The sequence below is a fragment of the Coniophora puteana genome (genome assembly GCF_000271625.1).
Source record: "Coniophora puteana RWD-64-598 SS2 unplaced genomic scaffold CONPUscaffold_10, whole genome shotgun sequence".
In the NCBI taxonomy this organism is placed as follows: Eukaryota; Fungi; Basidiomycota; class Agaricomycetes; order Boletales; family Coniophoraceae; genus Coniophora; species Coniophora puteana.
In genome coordinates, this window is record NW_006913062.1 from 1,214,751 (window position 1) to 1,237,568 (window position 22,818).

At 55.2% G+C, this 22,818-nt stretch overlaps 8 protein-coding genes and 1 non-coding gene across 9 annotated transcripts; 3 read left to right on the forward strand and 6 right to left on the reverse strand.

Moving 5' to 3' along the window:
- Positions 1–3,631: 3,631 nt before the first annotated feature.
- CONPUDRAFT_83884 (uncharacterized protein) lies at positions 3,632–6,282 on the forward strand. Its single transcript, XM_007773337.1, has 2 exons — positions 3,632–5,807; positions 5,895–6,282. The coding sequence occupies exons 1-2, from the start codon at positions 4,273–4,275 to the stop codon at positions 6,058–6,060; spliced, it is 1,701 nt and encodes a 566-aa protein (XP_007771527.1). The 5' UTR covers positions 3,632–4,272; the 3' UTR covers positions 6,061–6,282.
- A 66-nt stretch (positions 6,283–6,348) lies between these two features.
- CONPUDRAFT_83885 (uncharacterized protein) lies at positions 6,349–8,236 on the reverse strand. The gene is made up of 5 exons (XM_007773338.1): positions 7,962–8,236; positions 7,771–7,899; positions 7,082–7,705; positions 6,639–7,020; positions 6,349–6,582 (listed from the first exon to the last, which is right to left on the reverse strand). The coding sequence occupies exons 1-5, from the start codon at positions 7,994–7,996 to the stop codon at positions 6,436–6,438; spliced, it is 1,317 nt and encodes a 438-aa protein (XP_007771528.1). The 5' UTR covers positions 7,997–8,236; the 3' UTR covers positions 6,349–6,435.
- An 85-nt stretch (positions 8,237–8,321) lies between these two features.
- CONPUDRAFT_t82 lies at positions 8,322–8,405 on the reverse strand. Its single transcript has one exon. It is a non-coding gene; the product is annotated as a tRNA-Lys (tRNA).
- Positions 8,406–8,809: 404 nt separating this feature from the next.
- Positions 8,810–10,876, forward strand: CONPUDRAFT_83886 (RTA1-domain-containing protein). Its single transcript, XM_007773339.1, has 9 exons — positions 8,810–9,317; positions 9,374–9,499; positions 9,570–9,714; positions 9,772–9,884; positions 9,943–9,965; positions 10,021–10,098; positions 10,156–10,195; positions 10,257–10,440; positions 10,511–10,876. The coding sequence occupies exons 1-9, from the start codon at positions 9,311–9,313 to the stop codon at positions 10,671–10,673; spliced, it is 879 nt and encodes a 292-aa protein (XP_007771529.1). The 5' UTR covers positions 8,810–9,310; the 3' UTR covers positions 10,674–10,876.
- Positions 10,877–11,157: 281 nt separating this feature from the next.
- Positions 11,158–14,489, reverse strand: CONPUDRAFT_167507 (uncharacterized protein; the record flags this gene model as incomplete). Its single annotated transcript, XM_007773340.1, has 7 exons — positions 14,272–14,489; positions 13,800–14,156; positions 13,593–13,691; positions 13,304–13,463; positions 12,258–13,244; positions 11,899–12,182; positions 11,158–11,757 (listed from the first exon to the last, which is right to left on the reverse strand). The coding sequence occupies exons 1-7, from the start codon at positions 14,425–14,427 to the stop codon at positions 11,158–11,160; spliced, it is 2,643 nt and encodes an 880-aa protein (XP_007771530.1). The 5' UTR covers positions 14,428–14,489.
- A 394-nt stretch (positions 14,490–14,883) lies between these two features.
- Positions 14,884–15,213, reverse strand: CONPUDRAFT_61317 (uncharacterized protein; the record flags this gene model as incomplete). Its single annotated transcript, XM_007772963.1, has 2 exons — positions 14,884–14,910; positions 14,962–15,213. The coding sequence occupies 2 exons, from the start codon at positions 15,211–15,213 to the stop codon at positions 14,884–14,886; spliced, it is 279 nt and encodes a 92-aa protein (XP_007771153.1).
- Positions 15,214–15,720: 507 nt separating this feature from the next.
- Positions 15,721–17,332, forward strand: CONPUDRAFT_145715 (uncharacterized protein; the record flags this gene model as incomplete). Its single annotated transcript, XM_007773341.1, has 4 exons — positions 15,721–16,129; positions 16,214–16,316; positions 16,383–16,580; positions 16,662–17,332. 4 exons carry the CDS (start codon positions 15,721–15,723, stop codon positions 17,263–17,265), a joined length of 1,314 nt encoding a protein of 437 aa, XP_007771531.1. The 3' UTR covers positions 17,266–17,332.
- A 1,232-nt stretch (positions 17,333–18,564) lies between these two features.
- On the reverse strand, positions 18,565–19,489 carry CONPUDRAFT_75169 (uncharacterized protein; the record flags this gene model as incomplete). Its single annotated transcript, XM_007772982.1, has 6 exons — positions 18,565–18,609; positions 18,671–18,725; positions 18,784–19,015; positions 19,261–19,340; positions 19,375–19,376; positions 19,442–19,489. 6 exons carry the CDS (start codon positions 19,487–19,489, stop codon positions 18,565–18,567), a joined length of 462 nt encoding a protein of 153 aa, XP_007771172.1.
- A 1,429-nt stretch (positions 19,490–20,918) lies between these two features.
- Positions 20,919–22,522, reverse strand: CONPUDRAFT_108463 (uncharacterized protein). The gene is made up of 2 exons (XM_007773342.1): positions 21,702–22,522; positions 20,919–21,643 (listed from the first exon to the last, which is right to left on the reverse strand). The coding sequence occupies exons 1-2, from the start codon at positions 22,366–22,368 to the stop codon at positions 21,006–21,008; spliced, it is 1,305 nt and encodes a 434-aa protein (XP_007771532.1). The 5' UTR covers positions 22,369–22,522; the 3' UTR covers positions 20,919–21,005.
- Positions 22,523–22,818: the final 296 nt, after the last annotated feature.

Below are 22,818 nucleotides of genomic sequence, written 5' to 3' on the forward strand. Positions count from 1 at the left end.
GGGCGGAACATCTTTGCGTCGTGTAAGAGTCGATTGACATCGATGGCTCGGGTGGTACCCATGGCCCTCTGCAGACGCTCCCGTTGCGGGCGGTAGCTGGTGCACGCCGCCAGGTAGTGGTGGACTGATTCGGGAGCGTGTCGGCAGGACGGGCAGATTGGGGAGACGTCAGGGTCGACTCGTGATATGAATTTGTTCAGCTTTGTCATAGATGAAGGCAGATTACTGTACCTAAACGACCGTAGGTTCGTCACGCCTCACGTTTGCCTCATAAAATGAATTCAAGACCTGCCAGTTCATCACCCACTACGCAAGACAATAAACCCCAATGCGTGGCGAAGAATACTATAAGCCTCTTCTGATGTCGTAGAGTCGTTCACTGCGGCGAGTTTTTCCTGCATTGATTGTAGTACTCTACTGTACTGTGAGTTCTAAGGTTCGTGAGACCCTTGCCACGGTCGCCGTTGACCGGATAATTAGGGACGTCGAGCTTCCCACCGGTAGGCTTCAAAGAGTTAGTCAAGCTACCGATCGCGAGAGCTTGAGATGCCTGTGTACAGTATATTATAGCCCAACGGACAAGGGATACTACAGTCGTTGTTAAATGTGTGTCCGTATTGCCTTCTTCTTCTTTGCAATGAAGCACCCTTTTTCATCTTCGCGGTTGGAGTCCCCGGCGGTACGGTAATGTCTTGATGATGGCGCCGATCTGTGGCCCTGGTTCATAATCACCCGTTTGTCTTGATGTCGCACAAAAATACCGTGAAACTTGAGACGTGTAGGTAGTAGGTACAATAATGTTTGTTTCGGTACGTGCCTTCTCTCGAGCCTATCCGAGCCATCGCCATGCCTTGAATTGGCGGTGTGGCGTAGAGAATGATGTTTTCTTGCTTTTGCGGAGGAGCACTATACCTTGTATGCACTCACCTTGTCACCATGCGTTGTGCACGAGTCAGTAAGTTACTCTTTTTTCCTTTGAACGATTCACTGTACCTGGATTCGAAGGGAGACAGGTAAGTATATTAACTTACAAGAAAGTCTTGCCTAAGCTACGGTCTTCCCGGTCTGGTCGCCGTCGCCGTCGCCGTCGCCGTCCGCATCCCCTTTTTCCGTCATTGCTCCGTACCCCGTTTCGGTGAGTAACCCCTGTCTCTGTCGTTCGTCAAATTTGGCGTTTGATCTCTTCTCTTGTACTTACTTTATGTTACTTATGGGCCCCTGCCATCACTGACTCGCGCCCTGGCGGGATAGTGTTCATTGTTTTCGGTCATATCATGCAAGGCACGGAGTTTGTGACTTCGCTCCGCATCGACGGGCTGTTGTTCCGGCGTCTTCCCCTTTGTCATTCAACTCCCGTTACCTCTCGTCATCCAATTGGGCATCAGTTCAGGTGATGAAGCGGCCTTCCTTTCGAGTTTCGAGTTTCAGGATGGTTGTCGTATTCGTAGTCATCTCCACTTATTATTCAAATATCTTGTCCGTAGTTTGTATTGGTTTGATAAAGACAGAGCCAAGCTTGGTCGCACATCAAACCGCTGCATTACATTTAATATATACCAGCTAGACCATAATTAGAGCTGTTTGCTTATTATTATTATTATTATTATGATTCCATTAGCGTCCATCGGGATTAGTCACCCCATGTCGGACGATACTCAACGTTCACTATCTAATACATGTGATGGGCCCATTGCCCCTCCCTTCTCGGCTCCAGCTGTCCAGGGGGTCCCGACGACGGCTAGTAAGAGCCCCGCCGGTCAGTCCGTTCCCTCCGGGTTTCCCCTAGTCACCGAAACGAAGAAGGGAGCTCTCGTCGTAATTTCCTCATAACATGCAAAAGCTGTTTGCTTATCTATATATTTGTATACATATAGATTGGTTCGCTGAGCCACGGATTTGCTGTGTACTCTAGTATAATCATATGGAGGCTCGCCAGCTGCTGGTAACGTAGACTTTATAATGCACCAAAGAAAAAAATGCCTGTGCCGGGCGTACATGACGGAGGCTACCGTGACACTCTAACTTCGGATACAGGTGTGCCCGTGAGGGCCGTATCTTTGGTAGTTGTGAAGCAATTAATTGTGAAGACGGACGCGAGCCCGGCCACGCGTCGGATTCTTCCGAACTTGGACTCGTGCGAATTTATCCCCTCTTTCCTCTCCTTCCTCTCCTTCCTCTCCTTCCCTCCGTGCCACTTCTGCCCATCAACATTCTTTCTCTCTGAAATCGTGCTGCTTGTTAGACTCGTGACCAGTCTCCCAGACGCGTACCCAAAAGGGTAACAGGCCTGGGGGGCCTTCGCATCTGGGAGACTGGGAGATTTCGTCGACTCCCTGGCAGGGAGCCAACTGAGTTTGAATTTGGCCTCGGCCCGAGAGAAGTTCGCTCCCGGATAAGGGAACTGAGCCCCTGAATCGCAGACGCATCGCATCTAAGTGCCGCCTCATCTGTATCCTACAAATATTGTCTACCCCGATTATCATCGCTATGTTGTGAATGTATTCGAGCATATCGACTTATAATTATTGTCTGATAATGCACGCCGATCGCTTGACAAGCACTCTCCCGCCTTTGTTGAGAACCTGACGCTTATTATGATCCTTCCCATTCCCTTTGGTGATCCCTTCTTGAAAATTGCACTCGCCACCTCGCCTCTCAAACTTTTGCAAGACAGTTGTATATGTTGTTCTCTGATTCATCCAACTACATGCTTACTGGCTTCAGTTTTTGAAGTTTGATAGCTTCGGCGTCCCTATGATTCAAGTCAACCAGGAGACCCCAGTGGATGGTGAGGAGCTTTGGAAGGTGCTCACTCTGCTCGTCTCTGCATGATCCCCCTCTCATATTTTATAGGATATTCAAAGCGGCAATTGTTGTAACATCTTCTGCGTCCCTGACCAGTTCTTCCGACATAATGGACACATTCCCCGCCTCACCAGCTTCGTCCGGAGTGTCCGCACATTCCATCAAAAAATCGGATATGAGAACAGTGTGCATCATAGATTTGTCTCTTACCATAGATTCGAGCCTCGCCTTCCATTGGAGAACATTTCCGAGCACGTTCCAGAGGAAAGTAGGCACCTGGCTGCCCAGAAAACAAGTCGAATAAGGTGTACAATAGCCTATCTGAGTCTTTGCTTATAGAATCATAATCAGTACTTTAGTCATTGATTTTCCTGCCTTCGAGACCCGCTCCAGCCCAGCCTTGATGCAGCACTCTTCCGCAGAGTATCCAGGATCATGCCAAGAGTTGTGGAGGCCAATTTCTGTCGTATTTATGTCAGCCAGAGCAGCCAAAAGCTCCCTGAGCCTGGTTTCCTCAGAGCCTAACCAGAGGTATAGTTCATCATGATTACAGCAGCTAAAATAACAGCAGTGGAGACAACGGAGGAGGCTGGTAGTAGTCAGGATGAGTCCAGGGTAACATATCATGTGTTCACGCAGGAGGGAGAGGGTACAACTCATGATATTTCATGGACACGGCGCGTAGTACAGAGCGCAACGCGACGCGAGACTACAAGTGCCCGATCGGCTGCGGGGATGCCGGCTTACCTAACTGATCTCCGACGCTTCTTGATACTTCTTTACTGCCAGTTTTCAAACTCAGTTGGCTCCCTGCCAGGGAGTCGACGAAATCTCCCAGTCTCCCAGATGCGAAGGCCCCCCAGGCCTGTTACCCTTTTGGGTACGCGTCTGGGAGACTGGTCACGAGTCTAGCTGCTTGTGGGGTCTGCGGACCGAGTCGGCCATCTCGGTCTGGCAATGGGGCTCATCCCCAAGAAAAATGTTAGGCGAGACATCGTCAACGCCGCGTACACCACTCCCGAGGAGAAGAAGCTGGCCTCCAAGCTCCAAGCTCCAACGGCGACGCGTTGCGATTCATCGAAAGGGTTGACAGGCACGACAGCTTTCGTTCCGCTGAGCCGTAGTGGCTTTCGAACATACGGTTGCTAGGCCTCGGATCAAGGCGTAGTTTCCTTCTGACATCCACGGTAAAGATAGGCATTTGGCTCGGTTGGAATATTCTGTCGACGCTTCTGGGTGTGGAATATTGGTCACTCTTAATTCTCTTTGGGACTTATAGTGATATCCATCCCCAGTACTCGGAGGTTCGGTGCTGCCTCCATGTCCTGATTTTCCTCCCTGCGTCACCTTGCTCTCCCATGCTCAAACGCGCAACATCTCTCCTACTTTCGTCTTCTGCTTGCTCCGTGTCTGCTGTCCTCCGAACACTTCGCCGTTCTTGGCTAACACCAACTCGTCGCTTCCCACATGCCATCCCCGGGCCGCCCCGCCTTCCGCGCCGTCGAAGGGATCGCCAACGCGCTACACAACCGCGCTCCTATCTCCAGCCTCATGAGCAATCTACCCCTTCTCTGCGAGCTGCTCGAGGACGACCGCACCAAGGTCAGGTTTGTCTCTCCCTCCTCTAGATCTTCTTCCGGCTGGTCCAGCATCGGTAACGACTGCACGTACTCGCCAATCACGATGCTACCCCTCGAACTCCTCCGCAAGGTCTTTGTCCTCTGCCTCTCGGGCACGCGATACCACGAGCCGCACGCCCGCCGTGTCCCACTGCTGCTTATGCACGTGTGCAGTCTATGGCGCGATGCCACTGCGAGCACGCCCGAGCTATGGTGTTCGCTGTATATCCGCCCATCGAGCCGCATGCCCAAGGACACGGATGTCGCGCTGTACCGCGCGTGGCTCGAGCGCGCGGGCACCTTGCCGCTCGCGGTCGCGGTCGACGCGCGGTGCTGGTCGAGTGTGGGCATCGAGAGGGAGCAGAGGGACAGCGCGATGCGGTGCATCTCGAGCTGGGATGTGCAGGTGTGCGAGCTCATGGCTGCGTTCACGCCGCGCTGCGCGGATCTGTATGTGATCTACAGGCAGGGCAGGAGGAAGACGAATGCAGCGCTCGCGAGCCTGATTGAGCACGCGCGTGTGACTGAGAGGCTCGCGCTGGACCTCGAGGATCTGAAGGTGCTGTCTGGGTGCGAGGGCGTGACGATGCTCCCGCCGAAGCTTGATCTGCGGTGCGCGGTCGAGCAGGTCGCGTGTTTGAGGACCCTGGGTCTCGGATGGGACAAGGTGACGGAGCTGCGGTTCGAGCCGCAGGATTACCATGCGTTCGAGGAGATGGCGCTCGTGCAGCTGCTGGAGATGTGTCCGAACCTGGTGCATCTTACGTTCGACAAGCTTGATTCTGCACTCGGTACGCGGACCAAGGAATCGGGCTCCGCTGCCGCCATCCTCTCCAGCAAGCCCCCTCGCCCGCCTCCACTGGCAACAGCTACAGCGTCTTTTTCCTCTCCCTTTTCTTCTTCTTCTTCGACGACCACTCCAGCCTCAACCCCATCTGCGGAACCGTTTCTGGTACACACCAGCCTGCGCTCGCTGCACGTAAATGTACACAACTTTGTCAAGATCGCGGTGGGCCTCATGCACCCCGACCCCGGCATCGCTCTGCCTAACCTACGCCTGCTCACGGTGACGGTGCACGAGCCCCACGCGGGCGTGCTCGATCCCAAGGGCGTGCAATATGTCCTAAGCACATTTGTGGAGTTTCTGAGACGCTCGGGGTGCACGCACGCTGTTGACGTGGTGTTCACCGCGCGCGCCGTCTGTCTGGCTACTAGCGACGGCGGCGGGGTCGAGAGCGAGGCGTACCGCGTCCATGTCGCGTCCGATTCCAAGCTCGTGTCCGCGTCTGGCACAGCGCTACGCGGACATCGACGCGGCGATTCTGTGTCTATTACGCGGATGGGGATGGACGAGCTGTCGGAGGAGGCCCAGCACTTAAGCAGGTGCGTTGAACACGGATATTCGACCGTTTGGTCCGCGCGACCATGGCAAATCTGACGCACCCGTCATTTTTTTTTCGTGGTGTTTAGGCTCAGCTTGCGCCCGATGATCAAGATGCGCAAGTTTAGTATCTGTGAGTTCAAGAGCCAGACGCGGTACGATCGCAAGCGCGCGTCGACGTCGATATGCACGGGCGAGGAGGGTGTCACGGCGGCGGCGAAGGCTGTGGGTAAACAGCGGGTGAAGACGGCTTGAGAAGGTGCTGCTGCGGTGCTCGTGCTCGAAAAAAGAAAAACCCCAGATACGGTTTCATTGTTTCGCTTTCGCCCCCGCAGCTCGGTGCTGCGTTGTATTTCTTGCCCTCTTGGCTGACGCGAATGGTGTGTCGCAGCAGAGGATTTCTTGTTCTCATTTTTCTTGCCATTGGATTTTTTCGATCTCTGCCATCTTGCGTGTCGGATACGATACCAATATCCATGCATTGTACCACGTGTTTTCTTGTCTTGCTCCGACTCTCTTGCACTAAAATCGCTTTGGACGGATGCGTTAGTTTGAGTGGTCGTCTAGTGGGAGGTGTCTAGTAGGTGGGTGGTAAAGTACAGGTTGATGCTATGTCACGAAAGCAGAGTACTATTTCTTGTCTGGCTTGACCGAGCTCCGTCCTAGCTTCCGTAGAGCTTCTTGGCCTTTGAACACGCCTTCGTCCATCCCAGCGGCGTTGCACTGCTCGATGCTCCGCGTGTAGAACCCGCGAGCTTCGTTCTTGTCGCCGTCCATCTGCAATACGGGTTCGATCAACAGTTTTTCAACGGCAACGATAGGTATAGACTTGCCTCCCGCATCGTCGCCAGATTGAACAACACAACGCCAAACACGCTCTCGCACGTCATATCCATCTCCTCCTCCTCCCCTCCGCCCCCTCCGCCGTATTGCACAAACCCAGACGTGACGAGCGGCCCGGGCTTCCCGCGCGCGTGCAGCCCGCGCTCGACGACGGTGTGTGCGCTGCGCGCCCATTTTTCGGCCATGGCGCGCACCTCTGGGGACGGCGGGTGTTGGCGCATGACGAGCTCGGAGATGTTGTTCAGGATCTGTGCGGCGTTGCATGTGTCGGCGGGGGTGCGCTGGACGTCTGTGAAGATGCGCGGGGCGGGGGCAGAGGCGGTGGAGGGGAGGAGGAGGGCGAGGGCGTGGTGGTATAGGGAGAATGCGTATCTGTTGGACGGGGTGGAGTGTGAGCGGTGGGGAGGGGAGGGGAGGGGAGGTGGGTGCTCACTGGACGTTGCCACTGCGGGCGTAGTACGAGCCGAGCGCCTCGAACGGCGCTGCGAAATCGCTCATCGGGAAGAGCGCCGTCAGGTCCGGGTCGTGCTTCATCGTCACGTTGAGCGACGCGGGGACCTCCGTCGCTGGACTCTGCCCCGCAGGCACAGGTGACGCGGCGGCAGCGGCGACAGTCGAGTCGGGATCGAGCGCGTTGCACACTCTCAGCGTCTCCTCGACCGCCCACGTCAGCCATCGCTCCTCCTCCTTCTCCTCCTCGCTCCCCGCGGCGCGCTCGCCTACGAGCTCGGCGACCATGCACGCGATCGCGACGCGCTTCATGCGCTCCGCGTCGCTCGCAGCGTACGTCCGCCATTCGGGTGCGATCTTGTTCGCATCGCTGGTGGGGTCTGCTATCACGGTGGACCCGTCAGTAGTGGCGGTGGCGGTGGCGTTTGGGCTGTCGGCGGGCTCGAGGACGGCCCAGGTGCGCTCGCACGTGCGTTTGGCGCGTCGGGCGGCGGCACCGCCTTGCATGGCTTGGACGGAGGCGAGGGAGGCGGCGATGCCACAGAAGTGGAGGTAGGGTCTGTCGCCAAAGGCGGACGGGGGAAGGGTGAGGGCGGTCTCGAAGGCACTGCAGGTTGACGATGACAATATGGCTGGTGTCAGTTTGGAGAGGACTAGGGACACGCGACTAACCGGCTGAGGTAGCGTTCGGCAACGCCTAGGTCGCCTTTAGTCTTTGCAAACGCGCCTGCGTAGACGTCGTCGCGAATTTCTTTGGGGATCCTGCCGAGTGTAGCATTGAGACCTGCATAGAAGTCATATCTGGACGACAGCAGAGTCAGTCTCGCGTGGATGCAAAATCATAAAGACTTCAACCCACTTACATCCCATATGTCAGGGCGCCAATGCCAAGGACCATCAGACCTGTAAAAAGAGTGGATACTTTGAGTCCGCCCTGACGCGGAGTCTTGGGGAGGTCTGGTCGCTCAGTGCCTTGCTCATGAGTGGAAGCGAAACGGTGCTGGAGGTGAATGCGAGGTGCTGAAGCCAGGCGTGGAAGTGAAATATATGATGGCTGACATAGAGAGCGCCGTGAATGTCCAAGAGTGCTCGTTATCGTCTTGCAGTGTCTGTACATTTTACTTGAGGAGGCTGAGGGAGTAAGGACGCGCCTCGAGATGACGTTTGTGAAGACGCGCCGCTAAGCCCCTAAAATTTGCTAGGCAAAAGAAAGCAAAAACACTAGCCCACCGCGAGGGTCGAACTCGCAGCCTTCAGATCGCCTAGTCATAAGAGTCTGACGCTCTATCCGATTGAGCTAGGCGGGCGGTTATTCCTCGAGCTCTAAGATATATTATATCTCCTTTGTGCTCGGAGTCTCAATCCCAATCTTGTTCTGGCCACACAAATAGCTTCAAGAGTCAAGTTGACTTGGGTTCGATTCCGAACACAAACTTCTTCCAAAGTCGACATTCTAGACACAGCCTCAAGACAATCAACTATACCTTCGCGAACGCAGCACCTAGTGTTGATCGCAGCACCAACCTTTTCGCAAGCCTATGCTCACCATCAAAGCATTGGCTGCGGTATCGTCCGAGGAACACCCCATCCTGTGCGATGCTGTGTCCAACGTCGCAAACATGCTGTGCGTCGAACTAACATCACCTCAATAACAGCTCTTATCTCGTAGAACCTGTGCTGTTGTCACCACTTGAACGACGGCCCGCAGTCAGACAACCTCTTTCCTTCTTTCCCCCTGCCGGCAGTGGGATGGCTTGGATGAAGCTGGCTTGGCAGCCACGCATATGCACGCCGTCAGGCTTCAAGTTGAATGTCGCGTTCATTGAGGCACAGAGTTCTCATTGATCGCTAGCCAAGCTCGCTTCCGAGTTTCTACCGCCCCATCCCACTGCGGATGCGTTCCTAGGTGGCTATGTTCGGTAACGAAACATAGGCTGGCTTGACGCGCCGGCGGGTCTCCGTTCTACTATCTGGTACTGCGGGTGGGGGAGTTTAATCCGTGCCTGCTCGGCGACAGCATGCAAGCACAGAACTGCGCAACGACACAATACATCCAGGCGGTATCGTCATGTAGTGGCTGGACATATTTAAATAGCGCTCGAGAACTCGAGGATACCCTCATTGTTTTCAAGTTCCATCTTCCTTCACCAGCACCTTTTTTCAGCAGATTTTTTGCACCCTTTTAACTTCTCAACTTTCTTCATCTACTGAAATGCCTCGTGAGTTTTTCCAGATGCTCATACTCCCAGACTTGAGGTATCTAACGCGTTCACAGTTGCATCTTCTTCGCGGGTCTTCGCCCGAGACAACGCTACATATGTCGCCGAGGAATCGGAGTACGGCTACGTCCCATGGGAGAGCGCCGCTATCGTGTTCATCGTGCTCTTCGGGATCTCAACCTGTAAGTGGCCCTACTCATGGATTCGCGTTATTTTTTCTGCTGGACTAAGCTAACGCGCATGCATAATTAGTCGTACATATCGTCCAGTCCCTCCGGTACCGTCTCTGGTGGCTCCTGCCCACCATCGTTCTCTCGGGTGTTCTGGAAATCGTCGGCTGGAGCGCTCGTCTCTATGCTCATTGGTATTTTACGGAGGAGAACCCATTTATTATTCAGTGAGTCATGTATTTTCAATTGTCTTCCGCCAATGTGTCACTCAACGGTCTTTGTAGAATTGTTACTACCATTGTTGCTCCTATCCCCCTCACTGCGGCCAACTTTATCATCATCGAGAAGATCATTCGGCTGCTGGGCCCTCGGTACAGCAGGCTCAGTCCTAAGGCTTGTACGTCTGCTCCTCTCCCTGTTGCCATGTAACGGTTGTAGCTTATTTATGCGTGCAGACCTTCGTTTCTTCTGCTCTCTGGTAGGCAACCTCTGTTTGCAAAGCTATGGGCAAACAAATTCTCAATGTGTTCCAGGATGTCATCGCGTTCATTATCCAAGCGGCTGGTGGTGCCATCGCCGCTGGCGCTGATACGACGTCTGTCTCGAAACTGGTATGTTCCATCCTCCCACCAAACATGCTCGACTGGGTACTGACTCGTGCTCTTTAGGGTAGCAACATCATGCTTGGTGGCATCTGTCTCCAGCTCGGTAAGCTCATCCTTGCTCCCACAGCATATTCACCATGAAGCTTATATAACGAAAACAATAGCCTTCATGATCGTCTTCACCCTCCTCGTCTCCGAGGTCTTCTACCGCTACTTCAAAGACTCGCCCGTGCGCACCCCGTCGGCGGACGAGAAACTCGGCGCCGACGCGTACGCGCTCTCTGAGCACCCGCGTACGCTGCTCATGATCTACGCCGTTGCGTTCAGCACGTTTGTCCTCCTCATCCGGTACGTCCCCTCCTCCCTTCCTCGCGCTTCTTGACCTTGGAGCTAACGAGCAACCGCGGGGACCATGTAGGGCTGTCTACCGGACATGCGAGCTCGCGGACGGGTGGCACGGCGTCATCATCCTGACGCAGGCGTACTTTGTCGCGTTCGACGCGTGCATGGTCGTCCTCGCCATCTACGCGCTCAACTTCTTCCACCCGGGCTTCCTCGTCTTCGGCCATGAGTTGTTGTGAAAAGCCTAGCACGGGACTTGAAGATACACGATGGTGTGCACCTTGCCACAGATACGAAGCATCAAAAATATTTGTTTTCTTTTTACGTACATGACTTGTTACGAGTCTGGACATTCTTCTTTACTTTTTTTTTCCATTTATTCACATGATTTACGCATGGACTTCGTTCGAGGGCTTCGGCGCTCGGAATGACCCCGTTCTTTGGTGGCACTGTCTCTTTCCTGAGACTAAATGGACTTGAGTAGTAGTATAACGAACTTGATGTTTTATGTAGTCTCACAGGCAATGTGATTACTGTTTGAGGCTTTATTTGAAGCTTTGTGCCCTAATTTTTGCAAGGTAAATCGCTAGTTTCCCGAAAGGATAGCTCGAGTGTCGCTGCGAAATTGTGGTGGCAAACCTTTGATTGGACCCATTCGAGGTGCAACATGTAAAACACTGAGCGGTAACAACAAAATCATAACACCCCTCAGATGTTCAAGCACTACGTCTCCTCCTCCTCTATATCATCGTCGTCCAACCAGCCCTTCGTCTCTTCTTCCTCGTCCAGACCTGCACCCAGCCACCCCGTCCCCTCGTCCTCCTCAAACGCCTGGTCCACCCCATCCTCATCCTCGCCGAGCATCTCTCCGCCAAGCCCACCCTCCGTCCACGGGAGCGACGAGAAGAGTCTATGGGTCCTCGGCAGCTTCATATCCCCCCTCGCGGCGGACTGAGACGCCGAGAAGCAGCGCTCCGCGGCACCGAGCCACCCGCCGAGCTCCGTCGCGACCTCGGCGCACGCCCAGCGGCCCCAGCCGCCGGTGCTGCCGTCGCCCCGTTCGTCCTCTGTCTCTGCTTCTGCGTTTGGCCCAGAAGAAGAAGAGGACGATAGCAAAGACGATGCTGATGTGCCTGGATTCCGACGCCGTGCGAGCCACGAAACGACGTCTCCGACGCCCGCCGCGGCGTCGAGCTCGGCCGTGCGCGCGGCGAACCACGCGGGCTTGCACACCTTCTGCCCGCGCCTCGTCACAGGCGACGGGAGCGCGTGCAGCGTCGAGCGCGCGACGGTGGGGAACGCGTATGGATTCGAGGGGAAGCTCTGTACACCATCGTCCGCACGTCAGCCTTCTCTGTTCTGTTCTATTTTGTTCCCTGCCTAATAGCAAGTGCGAAGCGGTGGGGAGGAAAGGAAAGGAAAGGGAAGGAAGGAGGAGGGGGAGAAGGACAAGGAGTAACTCACCCCGCCGACCCAATCCCCCCAGCTCAGCCCCTCGAGCACCGCCCCGCACTGGTCAACATCGTCGCAGAACAGCGTGTAGTTCTGGTGCACGTACAGCGCCAACATCCCCGCGTCGATCGGCGCGTCCGCCGCGAGCTGCTCGACATCCACGCGGCTCCGCCGTCTCCCGTGCTCCTCCACGAGCCACGACGGGAGCGCTGGCTCGTCCGGGAGCGCAGCATCTAATGCACGCTCCTTGGACGCGTCTTTAGCGGAGAGATGCGAGGATGGAGGGTCGCCTTTGCCTATTCGACCAAGAAGAATAAGGGGACGTTTAGTCAGTTTGTGTGGTTAGGGAGACGAAGACAGGCACGACGTACGTTTATTGTACAACACCTTCCCCATCAAATGGAACAACACCAAACTCTGCTCGCGGCGCGTCACCGCCTCCAGCACCGCGCGCGCCGACGTCCCTCCCCCTGCTGCTTTTGCCGCCGCGTTGCCAGTCCCGCCCTTGTTCGGGCCCTTCCTCGACGAGCCGCCCGTAGCAGCGGAGGAAGAAGACCCAGGGAGCTCGACGAGGCACGCAAACTGGAGCGCCATGATCGCGCTCCGAATGTCCCCGTTGGCCGACTCGACGATGAGATCGAGGACCTCGCGCGAGGGCTTCTTGCCCTTCTGCTTCTGTTTCTGCCTCGACTTTCCTTTTCCCTTTCCTCCCAGCGAGCGCTGCGAATTCGATATCGACGACCGCGACAACTCCTGCGACAGCCCCGTCCCCACGCCCATCCCAGAACCTCGCCCAGCACCGTCAAAATGCCTTCCCACAAGCCCGACAAGCGCCCTCCCCATAATCGTCTTCGCAACCGGATTAAACGCAACCTGCATCACCCCCGGCATCCCCAACACCTCCGGCCCAAGCACACTCCGCACATCCACAACCTCCCTCCTGCCCCTGCTCCACGCCGCGTACCGCCCGCCGGTCGTGTCCCACTCCGCCGTGTCGCCCGCGCCGGTGCCGGCGCCCGAGTCGGAGATGACGAGCGCGAGCGGTGGACCGGGTGTGTTGTTATTGGAGGAAGGGGAGGCGAAGGCAGCGAGGGCGGTGCGCAGCCGCGCCTGCGTGGGCGCGTGCAGGACGTTGGGGAGGTCTTCGAGGAGGATGAGCGTGCGTCGGGCGGGACGTGAGGACGTAGACGCCACAGACGCAAGAGGAGCAGCGGATGTGGACGTAGAAGCAGAAGACACAGCAGGAGTCGAGGAGGACGGCGCAGCGGAGAATATGTTGCTGCACGCGGACGCGCGGAGGAGAAACGCCTCGAACTTGTCCATGGTCGACTCGGTGTCGACCAAGGCCGGGAGGTCGTCTGTCCCAGAAGGGCTGATCAGTATCGTAAGTTGGATATGTACATCATTGCAAACGCACCAGCGTCTACATCCCCATCTATGTTCATGGAGTTGGCGGTCCACGGGCGCTCGTTCGCTCCATTCCGCCACTCGACGATCTCGAAGCCCATCTCGCGCGCGAGGACGCGCAGCGTCGCGGTCTTGGCTGTCCCAGCCGGTCCCGTTAGCGCCAGAATCCTCTATTGACCGCGCGTGTCAGCAGATTTGCAACGCATGCGCAAGAAAGGTTGAGTTGAGGTGGGGGAATGAAGGTGCACGATTAAGGAGGGTAAAACGCAGAGAAAGAAAACGAATACGAGTGAACGTACCCTATACTTGCGCAGCTTCCCGCTCGGCCCGCCCTCGAACGCCTCCTCGAGCCAGCGCCGCACGTCCTCGACTTTGCGCTTGTGTACTGCGAGGTCTGCCTGTTTCACGCGCGACAAGGGCCAGGCAACGCGTCACGCCATAGGAAAGTCAGCTGGGCTGCGACTCTGGCGGAAAGGGACGCATCGACGCGTAGCACATGGACGTACCTCGCATGTCGGCTGATACTTGTCCACCCAGAGCTGGTCGTCCTCCTCTTCGTCCTCATACCCCCTGACCTCCTTACGGCTGCCGCTGCTGGCAGCAGCAGCAGCAGCAGCAGGTCTCTTCCCCTTTTCTACGGCGACTGCGCCCATGTCCTCTTCCGACTCTGTGGCGGAGTCGCTGTCATGTACGACGATCACAGAGGACTTGGGGGCGGGCGCCGGCGCAGCCTTGGCCTTTCCCTTCCCTTTGACGTCCTTCTCCCTCGGCTTGGACAAAGATGATCCCTTGGAGATCAGTTTGTTCTGGGATGACTGGGGCATCTGCGAACTGGAGAGATCAAACACGGGCGTTCGCGAGAACTAGATGCATACAACGCAAGGGGAGAAGGCTGGATCAGCTCATAAGAACGGACGTTCATACACTCAAGCCGAGGGAAACAGATAAAGATTGGCGGGCATGAGGAAGCGCACTCACTCCCGACGCCTTTCGCCTCTTTGCCGGCGGCTGGTCCGAGTCTGAGCCAATATCGAACTTCACAGTGCGCAATTTGGGCTTCTTAGTCGCGCTACCTGATCCAGCACGCTGCGTTGAGCTAAAGCCGTCGATTTTCTTGGTCTTTGGTGTCGTCATGGCACGTTGAGGGAAGATGTTGGTGATTGTATCTCTTAAGGGGCGTCGACGTGACTGGAGGGGAACGCGTCTGGTTTCGATGGACGCGTTGGTGTTGTTTGGCGGCGGCTTTAGAATTCAATAGGCGCAAATAACAACGCCTTCTTTCGTGCAGAAAATACATCTCAATGCGAAGACAAACTCATGCATCAAGCATTCAGAACTCGTTCAAGGCTCATGTCAAACACAGCCCAGAGTATACTAGGTACCGAGAACAGGTAGCGTTCTTACACCGAGGTGGTGTTATGACACACGTTCATGTCGATAATTGGCGCGATGGCCAAGCTCACGAGGATGGAGTGAGGATAACAAGCTTCTAGAAGCTTCCATGAATGCCATGCAATCGCGTCTACACATTATAGAATATGAAGGACATAAATCCCTGAGATGATGCAAGTATGATATCGCCGCAACTTCTTAGTACTGAGCAGCAGCGGCCTGGCACTGAAGGAAGACATCAGAAATTTGAAGCATGACATGAGGAAGTAAACTCACAGCCTTGAGTTGCTCAAGGTACCACGAGCAGCTCGGCAGATCGGCCTTGTCGAGGCACTTGGTGAACTCCTTTGCCTGGATCTCACAAGCGGCGCCCGAGCCCCACGTCTGCTGTTGCTGTTGCACGGGCGGGGCCTGCTGCTCAACGGGGGCAGACGAGGAGGAGCCACCGAAGAGCATGCTGGAGAGGCCGTGACCGATGGTCGAGCCAATCGCGACGGAGCCAGCCGTGGCAGCCATCTGGCCGAGCATTCCAGGGCCGCTGCTCTGTGCTGCAGCAGCGGGAGGTGCGGGCGCGTGTGCGGGGTTGTGCGGTGGGGCGTTGGCGGGCATGGCGGCGGTGTGGGCACCGCGAGTCTGCTGGGGAGCAGGTGCGGAGCGTGCAGGCGCGGGACGGGAGGAACGAGAAGAGCGCTAGCAGACATTATGCATTGAGGCTTGGGACGGGGAGAGACGAGGAAGAGAACTCACAGGCATGACAGTGGATGTTGGGATTGGTGAGCAAGGGAACTTGGCTGAGCGAATTTTGTGTCCGAGCGCCTCCCTTATATATCCGACCGCGCCGAACCACTTGCGTGTGTGCCTCGGACAGTGGCAGTGCACTCACGTGTCCCTCCGGCCCAGACTTCAGTTCCCACGATCCAAGTCCCCGTCCGCTCCGAAGACCGTTCAGCGGCGCGTCATTTTTGTGTCTGTCCATTGTCACCGACGCGCCCGACGCCCACGTCCTCCCCCGGTGCCCAGAGCGCGTAGCCCGCCATGCTCTCCTCAGTAGCCGCAGGTTTCCGCCCCCTCGCGTGCTCAACACCAGGCCGCCTCGTCCTCATCCACGTTCAGACGCGCACATACGCCGCACAAAAGTCTGCGCGCCCCACTGCATCCCCCAAGGGCAACCCTCACCCTCCCCACCCGCCTTCAACACCCAAGACCACGTCCACGACCAAGCCTCGCCCAGCCAAGGTTACCTCCGCCACCGAGTCGGCCGCCAAGCAAAAGCTCAACACGAATGCGAAGCCTGCGGCTGCGAGCGCGTCCGGCTCTGCGGCCAATGCCAAACCTACCAAGTCCAAGGAGCAGATCGGCATCGAGCGGATGGAAAAGACGCTGCGCTCTGAGCATCTCATGAACACGACTGATTTCTGGGGCCTTCGAAGTCCTCAGGTTTTGGGTACGTCCTATTCCGCTCTTCGCATTCACCCGCTGCCTCTCCAGTGAGTGAACGAAGCGGATACTAACAACTCATCTCAAACAGATGTGGAGGCACGCATGGAGTATGCCCCCGTTTGGTCCTCTCCAAGTTCTCTTGCGAGTAACTTGGGCTTCAACACCTCAAACGCTATCAAGAGTGCGTTCAGGTCGGTGATGCTTTGCTTGCCTTCGTCTTACGAGCATACACAAACGGCGTCTTACTCTAAATGTAGCATCTACGCCATAGCACAACAGAACGCTTTCCCCGGGGGCGTCACTGTTCCTTCACCTTTCGGGGTCAGCAAACTCTTCAACCCAAGCAACTGGCGCCAATTCGGCCCCAGAGGCTGGAACAGTGAAAACGGGTGGCTCTCGCCCCTCCGCCAGGTCGCACTCGACCTGCACTCGCAGATGTGGACAAGCTACGCTGAGTACGCACACATACCCATCCATCCTCACAACACGACCCGCCCCGTCGGGCAGCGCTAACACGCCCACGCCTCTCCCTCCAGCAACGGCATCCGTGAGCTGCGCTACAGCACCACCGTCGAAGCGCACGCCAAGCTCGCCCGAACGCTCAAAGCGCGCGACCCGGCGCACATCTACGCCTGGCAACGGCACACCACGCCCGACGCCCCATCTACAGCCTCCTCATCCGACTCCCCCTCCGACACGCCCGGCGTCCGCCCGCCGAGCGCGACGATCCTCTCCGTGCGCGCGACCGAGGGCAACCACGCGACATCGGACCCGCGCCTCGGCAACCGCCTGCTCGTGCACGCGCTCGTCAAGATCGAGTCCTCGCAGTCGCTGCAGATCTACAACCGCCGCGGCATCCTCATCGGGAAGTCCGGTCTTCCCTCCTCTTCCTCCTCTTCCGCCAGTAAGAACAAGAATAAGAATAAGAACAAGGAGTCGGACGTGTGGACGGCGGGCAGCGCGAACATCTTTGCGAGTGTGCGGCCGACGCAGGTGATGAGCGGGCCGGCGGACGCGAAGCCGGTGCCGGTGAGGGTTGCGGAGTATTGGATTCTGGAGAAGGTGGGGTGGTATGATGAGGGGTGGAGGATCCGCGATGCGTATGGGAAGACGGAGGAGAGTTTGCAGGTGAAGGCGTAGTTTCTGGGGGCTGCGTGGACGTGAGGTGGAGGTATAGAGCGTAGCGTATGGTTTTTGTTTATAGTGCATGCTAATTAACATTTGCTCTCTGTCTCTCATTGTTCGGCAAGTGGAGTAGTAGGAGGTCAATGGTTACTTCCGCTGGTACTATCCTTGCCCGCAGGAAATTTGATTGGAGATGCATTCGGGTACAAAACCCCGCCAACTAATGTTTTATTTTTCTGCCAGAATCCTGCCGATCAGAACAATTGCTTGAAATAGGTGAAACGTCCAATGCGAACGGATTTGATAGCACGGTGCCCGGTGGCCGCATGCTTGATGACAAAAGGCACGGGTGTGCGATGTTGATCACAATGCTTCAAGTTTCAAGCTCAACAATGTATATAGATGGGCGGCTAAATTACGGATTGATATTGCACACCAAAGCGGAGAAACGTGTGGACTACCGCCATGGGTCTTGGAGGAATATTTGGCCTTTCCCAGCACTTGCACCTCCCCAAACCATGTTGTTTTAATTTACAGGTATATGCTTCACATTACTTATACTGTACCTACATGACCGTAGGTTCAACTTAGGATTTTCGCGTGAAAATAAGTTTCGATAAGACCGAAGTTCAAATATTTGTCTGGCGAACGCGTGATTTTGAACTATCGCCATAGACTGGTGCGCATTATTAAGACATCACTGCCATGGACAGCGAAGGTGAAGAGGGTTTCATTGGAAGGCCGAGAAGGAGGCAACACGGACACACCTCTACTACATCAATGCCTGTGTTCCAAGGCCTCGTCTCGGATCGGGCTTATGCATACGCCTCTCAAGCCCTCGCAACCGGCATGAATGACTCATCGAAGCCTGCCAGTGGGGAGCTATACATCCCATCTCCGGTCGATTATGATCGTGGTAAGTGTCTCATAAAACTCATATTCACAGTACAAGGAACGCACCCAACCGACTAGCTGCAGTGAACGACTCTACTACAGAATATAAGAAGCTTATTGTCTTTCGTCACGCGGTGAGGCTCGTTACCTCTTGTGATGGGTGACGAACCAGATCTCAAGTTCATTTTACGGGTCAAGCGTGAGGCGTGACGAACCTACGGTCATGTAGTAGGTACAGTATACATATTGCAATCCTTGATTAAGGTCCGATACCAAACGTCTAAACATCACTGATTGTACTGGATTGCGGTACACTTGTAAATCGCACGGAACTCACGACGTTAGACTCCGTGCCTCCACATCCGTGTTCGTGGTGTTGACGCAAGCTAAGTATCATCCACGGGCCCACAATGTAGGCAACTAGCGATTGTAATATGTGGCTTGCGGATTCGTATACGAGAGTTCCTACATTGAACTTTGCAAGCGCATCAATGATAACTCAGACACGAAGGTGAGAAACCCATACCGTATGGAATGTGCGTAGTTGGTTGAAGAAAGTCATGGATATTCCTGCGGTTACCCTAAGAATATATGAATTATAAGACAGCGATGGATCTTGAGAAAGGGAGATAAACATACGCAAAGAAATAAAGCAAGTTATCTCGGATGAGTACTCCTGCTATTCCCTTTGTCGAATCAATGGCTGATCGGCGGACGTTCTTGCTTAGGTTCTTCGCGACATAACGCACGATCTGAATGTTTAATACTATCTCCAAGCTCAATGCGGCTGCAGCGCCAAGTGGGCCGTGCCATCCAAGCCGTTGCGGGATGTTCATCAAGCATACCCAAGCACCAGCAATCTGAGCTTCCTCTGTTGAAGGCGGTCAGTCTAAGGAATCGTTACAGGAGGAAGCAGGAACCTGTTAATGTGCGGCCGACCGACAGAATCGAGATCCATGTGGTAAAGCACAGACACTGTGCGACCACAAAGCACGGAACAAGGAGAAAAAGGACCTTTTTTGAGTTGCCAAGAAGTGCGTGTACCCGGATAACCATCATGCCTCAGCGCGAACTATACTAAGTAGCTGATATCCTCACATACACTGTGTAACATACCTTGAAGAATGGACACCAGGATGGAAGTACCCGATTCGTAAAAAGCTGACATCACGTAGCCTGCAACCCAATCTATTAGCCTGTTAAGTACGGGTGCCGATTGCACATACTCACACCTATGCATCATATCCATTAATTACTTTATCCACGACAATGTTGTATGAATATTGCTGGCACTCACTCCTTCAAGGAGATTATTGGAGTCATCCAATAAAAGTATAATAATCATGTCACGCACTTCGTTTGATAACGGCAGCGGCAAATTATACACTATAGAAGCTGAGGTTGTACAAGGTTCAAAAATGCACGAAAAATACGCACATAAATCGAGCCTACCATTGGATTCAGTTGGTGTATCAAATACTCATACCATTAAACTTACAAAGAAAATGCTATAGCTAAATAGCGCAGCTAACCATCAAGAGGATGAGAGATCCTCGACTCGTACAGGAGAAGGTGTCACATAACTGACCAGGCCGTATAAGACAGATGTGAGTGAAAGCTTTCTTGACTAGTGCAAATGTCAGCTGGCGTGTTCACTGAGCCTTCAATAATTGTGCTCACCCAGATAAGGTCGACCTTGAGTGTAACATCTAGTGCATCAATGCACGTCACGGTTCATGGATACACAATGCTATTTTTGTTACCTCCAGGTCCATGTGGATAACTGGCACAGACTTTGATATTCAGTATTTCAGAATGGACATGGCAGTACGCACAACAATCCCAAACTGTCAAAGCATGAAGAGCGACTGTAGAGTGTACGGTATAAGCCCCAAATCGCATAAGTGTGGATGGCTGGAATCACTTCCCTACACTGTAACTTAGAACATGATTGGCCACGGCGTTTTCTATGTCATTCTCTATGATCGCTTTCGTGTTTGTTGACATTGATTTCGACAGATGGTTGGATATGACGGGTAGGGGCAGCGCTGAGAGAGCTTAAGTCGGCGAGGAGAGAAAGTGATTGCGCAGTCACATGCACTGGCAGACGCCGCTTATGAGGACGCACCAAGCGCTATTTAAATAACGGGCTGCGCTTGCCGACAAACGCATCGGTAATGCAAGGACGGACTACTGCATGATCATCTATTCCTGTTCGATAAGGCCTAGGATGGTCAGCATCAGAAGGCGGTGCACCTCATCCGAATGGTACGCATCTGTTAGTATGAATGAGAGCTGTTTGCTTTTTGGCCGATGATTGATGGTAACGACCGTTAAATACATGTCTCGACTGATGGGCGACCATCCTAAGGTCCAAATGCCTTTGGACCACTGGTCGCCTCGAAAATCGTCTGTGAAGCGGTGACTAGTAGTACCAGGAGCTCAAGCATGCGCGGCGACTCACTGGCAGAAGCATGTAAACAAGATTTTATCCCACTTTCGGGTAACCGTTCGTTCATTTTTGAGATCTCCTCCTAATGAAGCCCGCTACAGTGCGAAACAAGGTGAGTACATTGATATCACGCCAAGGCTAGCACTTGATGATCGTGCTGAACAGCAGTGGACTTATCGAGGCATCTGTGATCATTGATCAATCGATCATTCCACGCAGTGAAGGCCCGGCTTGCGCCCCAAGCTATTCCCAACCAGTCGGAGCAAATGACCTGACAGCATAAACTGTTGTCTGACATCTCATGCAAGCAGCAAGGAAATGACCCATGTTATAGCACGCACAGCCCAGATGACATACGGTGAGCGACCCGACATCTATGTTGATAACGCACTGTATGGAGAAAGTAAACCTATAACTCCTGCGGTATCTTCCCCTCCAGGGTCTTATCGTACTTCTTCAGCAGCAGTCTCTCGATCCACCCATTCTTCGGGAAGGGCTTCCCCCATCTGTTGTGCAAGTGCAGCGCAAATATCTTGTGCATCGCCCTGTCCAAAGCCCCTCCCTCCTCTAGCCCACCACCGCTCGCATACGGCCGATCATACTGATCCACACCCGCCTTGCCCTGTCCGCTCCCAATCCCGCTTCCGTCGCCCATTCCAATCGCCTCCGCACCTAGGTCGTCGACGTACGTCGTCCCCGCCTTACCACCCCACAGCCCCTTGCCCGCCCACGTCCCGAGCTGGCTCCCGCTGCCCCATACCCAGCCGAGCCAGCGCCCGTCCGAGCGATCAGGCTCGAAAGGGTCCGGCGCGCCGTTGTCAAGTCGGCACGCGAGCGGGTCAGCGAAGCACGAGGGCAGGACCTTGAAGGGCGGGACGCCCGCGGCGAGCAGGCGCCGGTGCAGACGGAGATAGAGGATCGCGCCCCAGTCGGTGGACGGCGAGCGGGGCGGGGTCGAGTTCGCCATGAGGTGGAAGGCTTCGCAGAGGTAGCCCGAGTGTTTGCGGAAGTGCATGAGTGCGCCGTTGAGCGCTTGGAAGGGTTTGTCTGGTGGGTATATGCGGTTAGCGAACAAGAAAAGGGTGGGAGAGCGGGTGGTACGCACCCCAGCAGTCCCATTGTGTGACGAATTCGTGCTCAAGAAGCGGGGCGAGGTCGCGCGTGAGGAGCATGTCCATGTCGACCCATGTCCCGCCGAGCTCCCAGATCACCAGGAGGCGGACGAGGTCTCCGTCGACCCACGCCTTCGCGTCTTCGAGATTGAGCAACGGGCTGTTCTCCATCGCAGTCCCTCGCGATAGATCCGGAATATCAACGATGCGTAGGATAAGACTATCGGGGAATGTGGCCATGTACCGCTTGATGACCTCGTTCTTCTCGAGCCCTGGACCATTCGACCACATGATAAGGCGTGAATTGTCCACGTCTTGCGTTGCGAAAAATGAGCGGAGCATCTGCTCTTGGCGAGGCCCGAAAGCAGCGAGGTCGTTACGCCAATACGTGTGGAACTGTCTCCGCTCGTCCGGGGGTATCCTCCCTGCAGGGCGTGTCTGCTCTGATCCGCCACCAACAGTCCCTGCCATCTCATAGCAGTCCATACCAAGGCGCATCGAGAGACCTCCCTGCACCTCGTATGTCCTAGACCCCCAAAGCGCATCTGTCACGTTGTATTCGCCTTTGAGAGACGCGTGCGCGGGTGAGCCCTCCTCGAAACACCCGGCGAGGGGAGAAAGCGGGAGCAGCTCGTTCTGGATCCACGCACGGTCGTACATGACGAGGTCGACGTGGAAGTGGGGCTCATACCAGCTCCAGACGAGATGGAGGATGAAGGCGGCAGAGCCTAGGAGGAAAATGATGAGACAGGCGAGGCCGCGCCATGAACGTGGACGTCTCCAGAAGCAAGGAAGGAAGCGAAGGAAGGGGTGGGAGGAGATGCGTCGCCGACGCGGAGATGGGTATGTTGAAGGCGGGTATTCGTAGTTTTCTTGTGCTTCATAAACGGGGAGGGCTTCGTATGAACCTCGTGGTGACATGTCTTGGGACCTTGGGGGCGTGAGGTTTGTCAGCGAAATGGATTCGAGGAGGCGGCGCCCGCGTCCCCGGTGTCGTGTACTTGCAGGTAGAAAACTCGTAATCTTGACGAACGTTTCAGAAAGAGAAAAGAAACAGGGGATATGGAGGAACACACAGTGTCGAGGTCGTCACAGCAATACGTGATCTCA

Coding starts and splice junctions, on each gene's coding strand:
- CONPUDRAFT_108463 (XM_007773342.1), bottom strand. CDS start 22,368: ATGTACGACCGTGCGTGGATCCAGAACGAGCTGCTCCCGCTTTCTCCC. Junction 21,644..21,701: donor CACACAATGGGACTGCTGGG/GTGCGTACCACC, acceptor TATACCCACCAG/ACAAACCCTTCCAAGCGCTC.
- CONPUDRAFT_83886 (XM_007773339.1), top strand. Junction 9,500..9,569: donor GCTCTTCGGGATCTCAACCT/GTAAGTGGCCCT, acceptor ATGCATAATTAG/TCGTACATATCGTCCAGTCC. Junction 9,715..9,771: donor GAGAACCCATTTATTATTCA/GTGAGTCATGTA, acceptor CGGTCTTTGTAG/AATTGTTACTACCATTGTTG.
- CONPUDRAFT_83884 (XM_007773337.1), top strand. CDS start 4,273: ATGCCATCCCCGGGCCGCCCCGCCTTCCGCGCCGTCGAAGGGATCGCC. Junction 5,808..5,894: donor GAGGCCCAGCACTTAAGCAG/GTGCGTTGAACA, acceptor CGTGGTGTTTAG/GCTCAGCTTGCGCCCGATGA.
- CONPUDRAFT_83885 (XM_007773338.1), bottom strand. CDS start 7,996: ATGGTCCTTGGCATTGGCGCCCTGACATATGGGAT. Junction 7,900..7,961: donor GGCGCCCTGACATATGGGAT/GTAAGTGGGTTG, acceptor GCTGTCGTCCAG/ATATGACTTCTATGCAGGTC. Junction 7,706..7,770: donor GCCGAACGCTACCTCAGCCG/GTTAGTCGCGTG, acceptor GTCAACCTGCAG/TGCCTTCGAGACCGCCCTCA.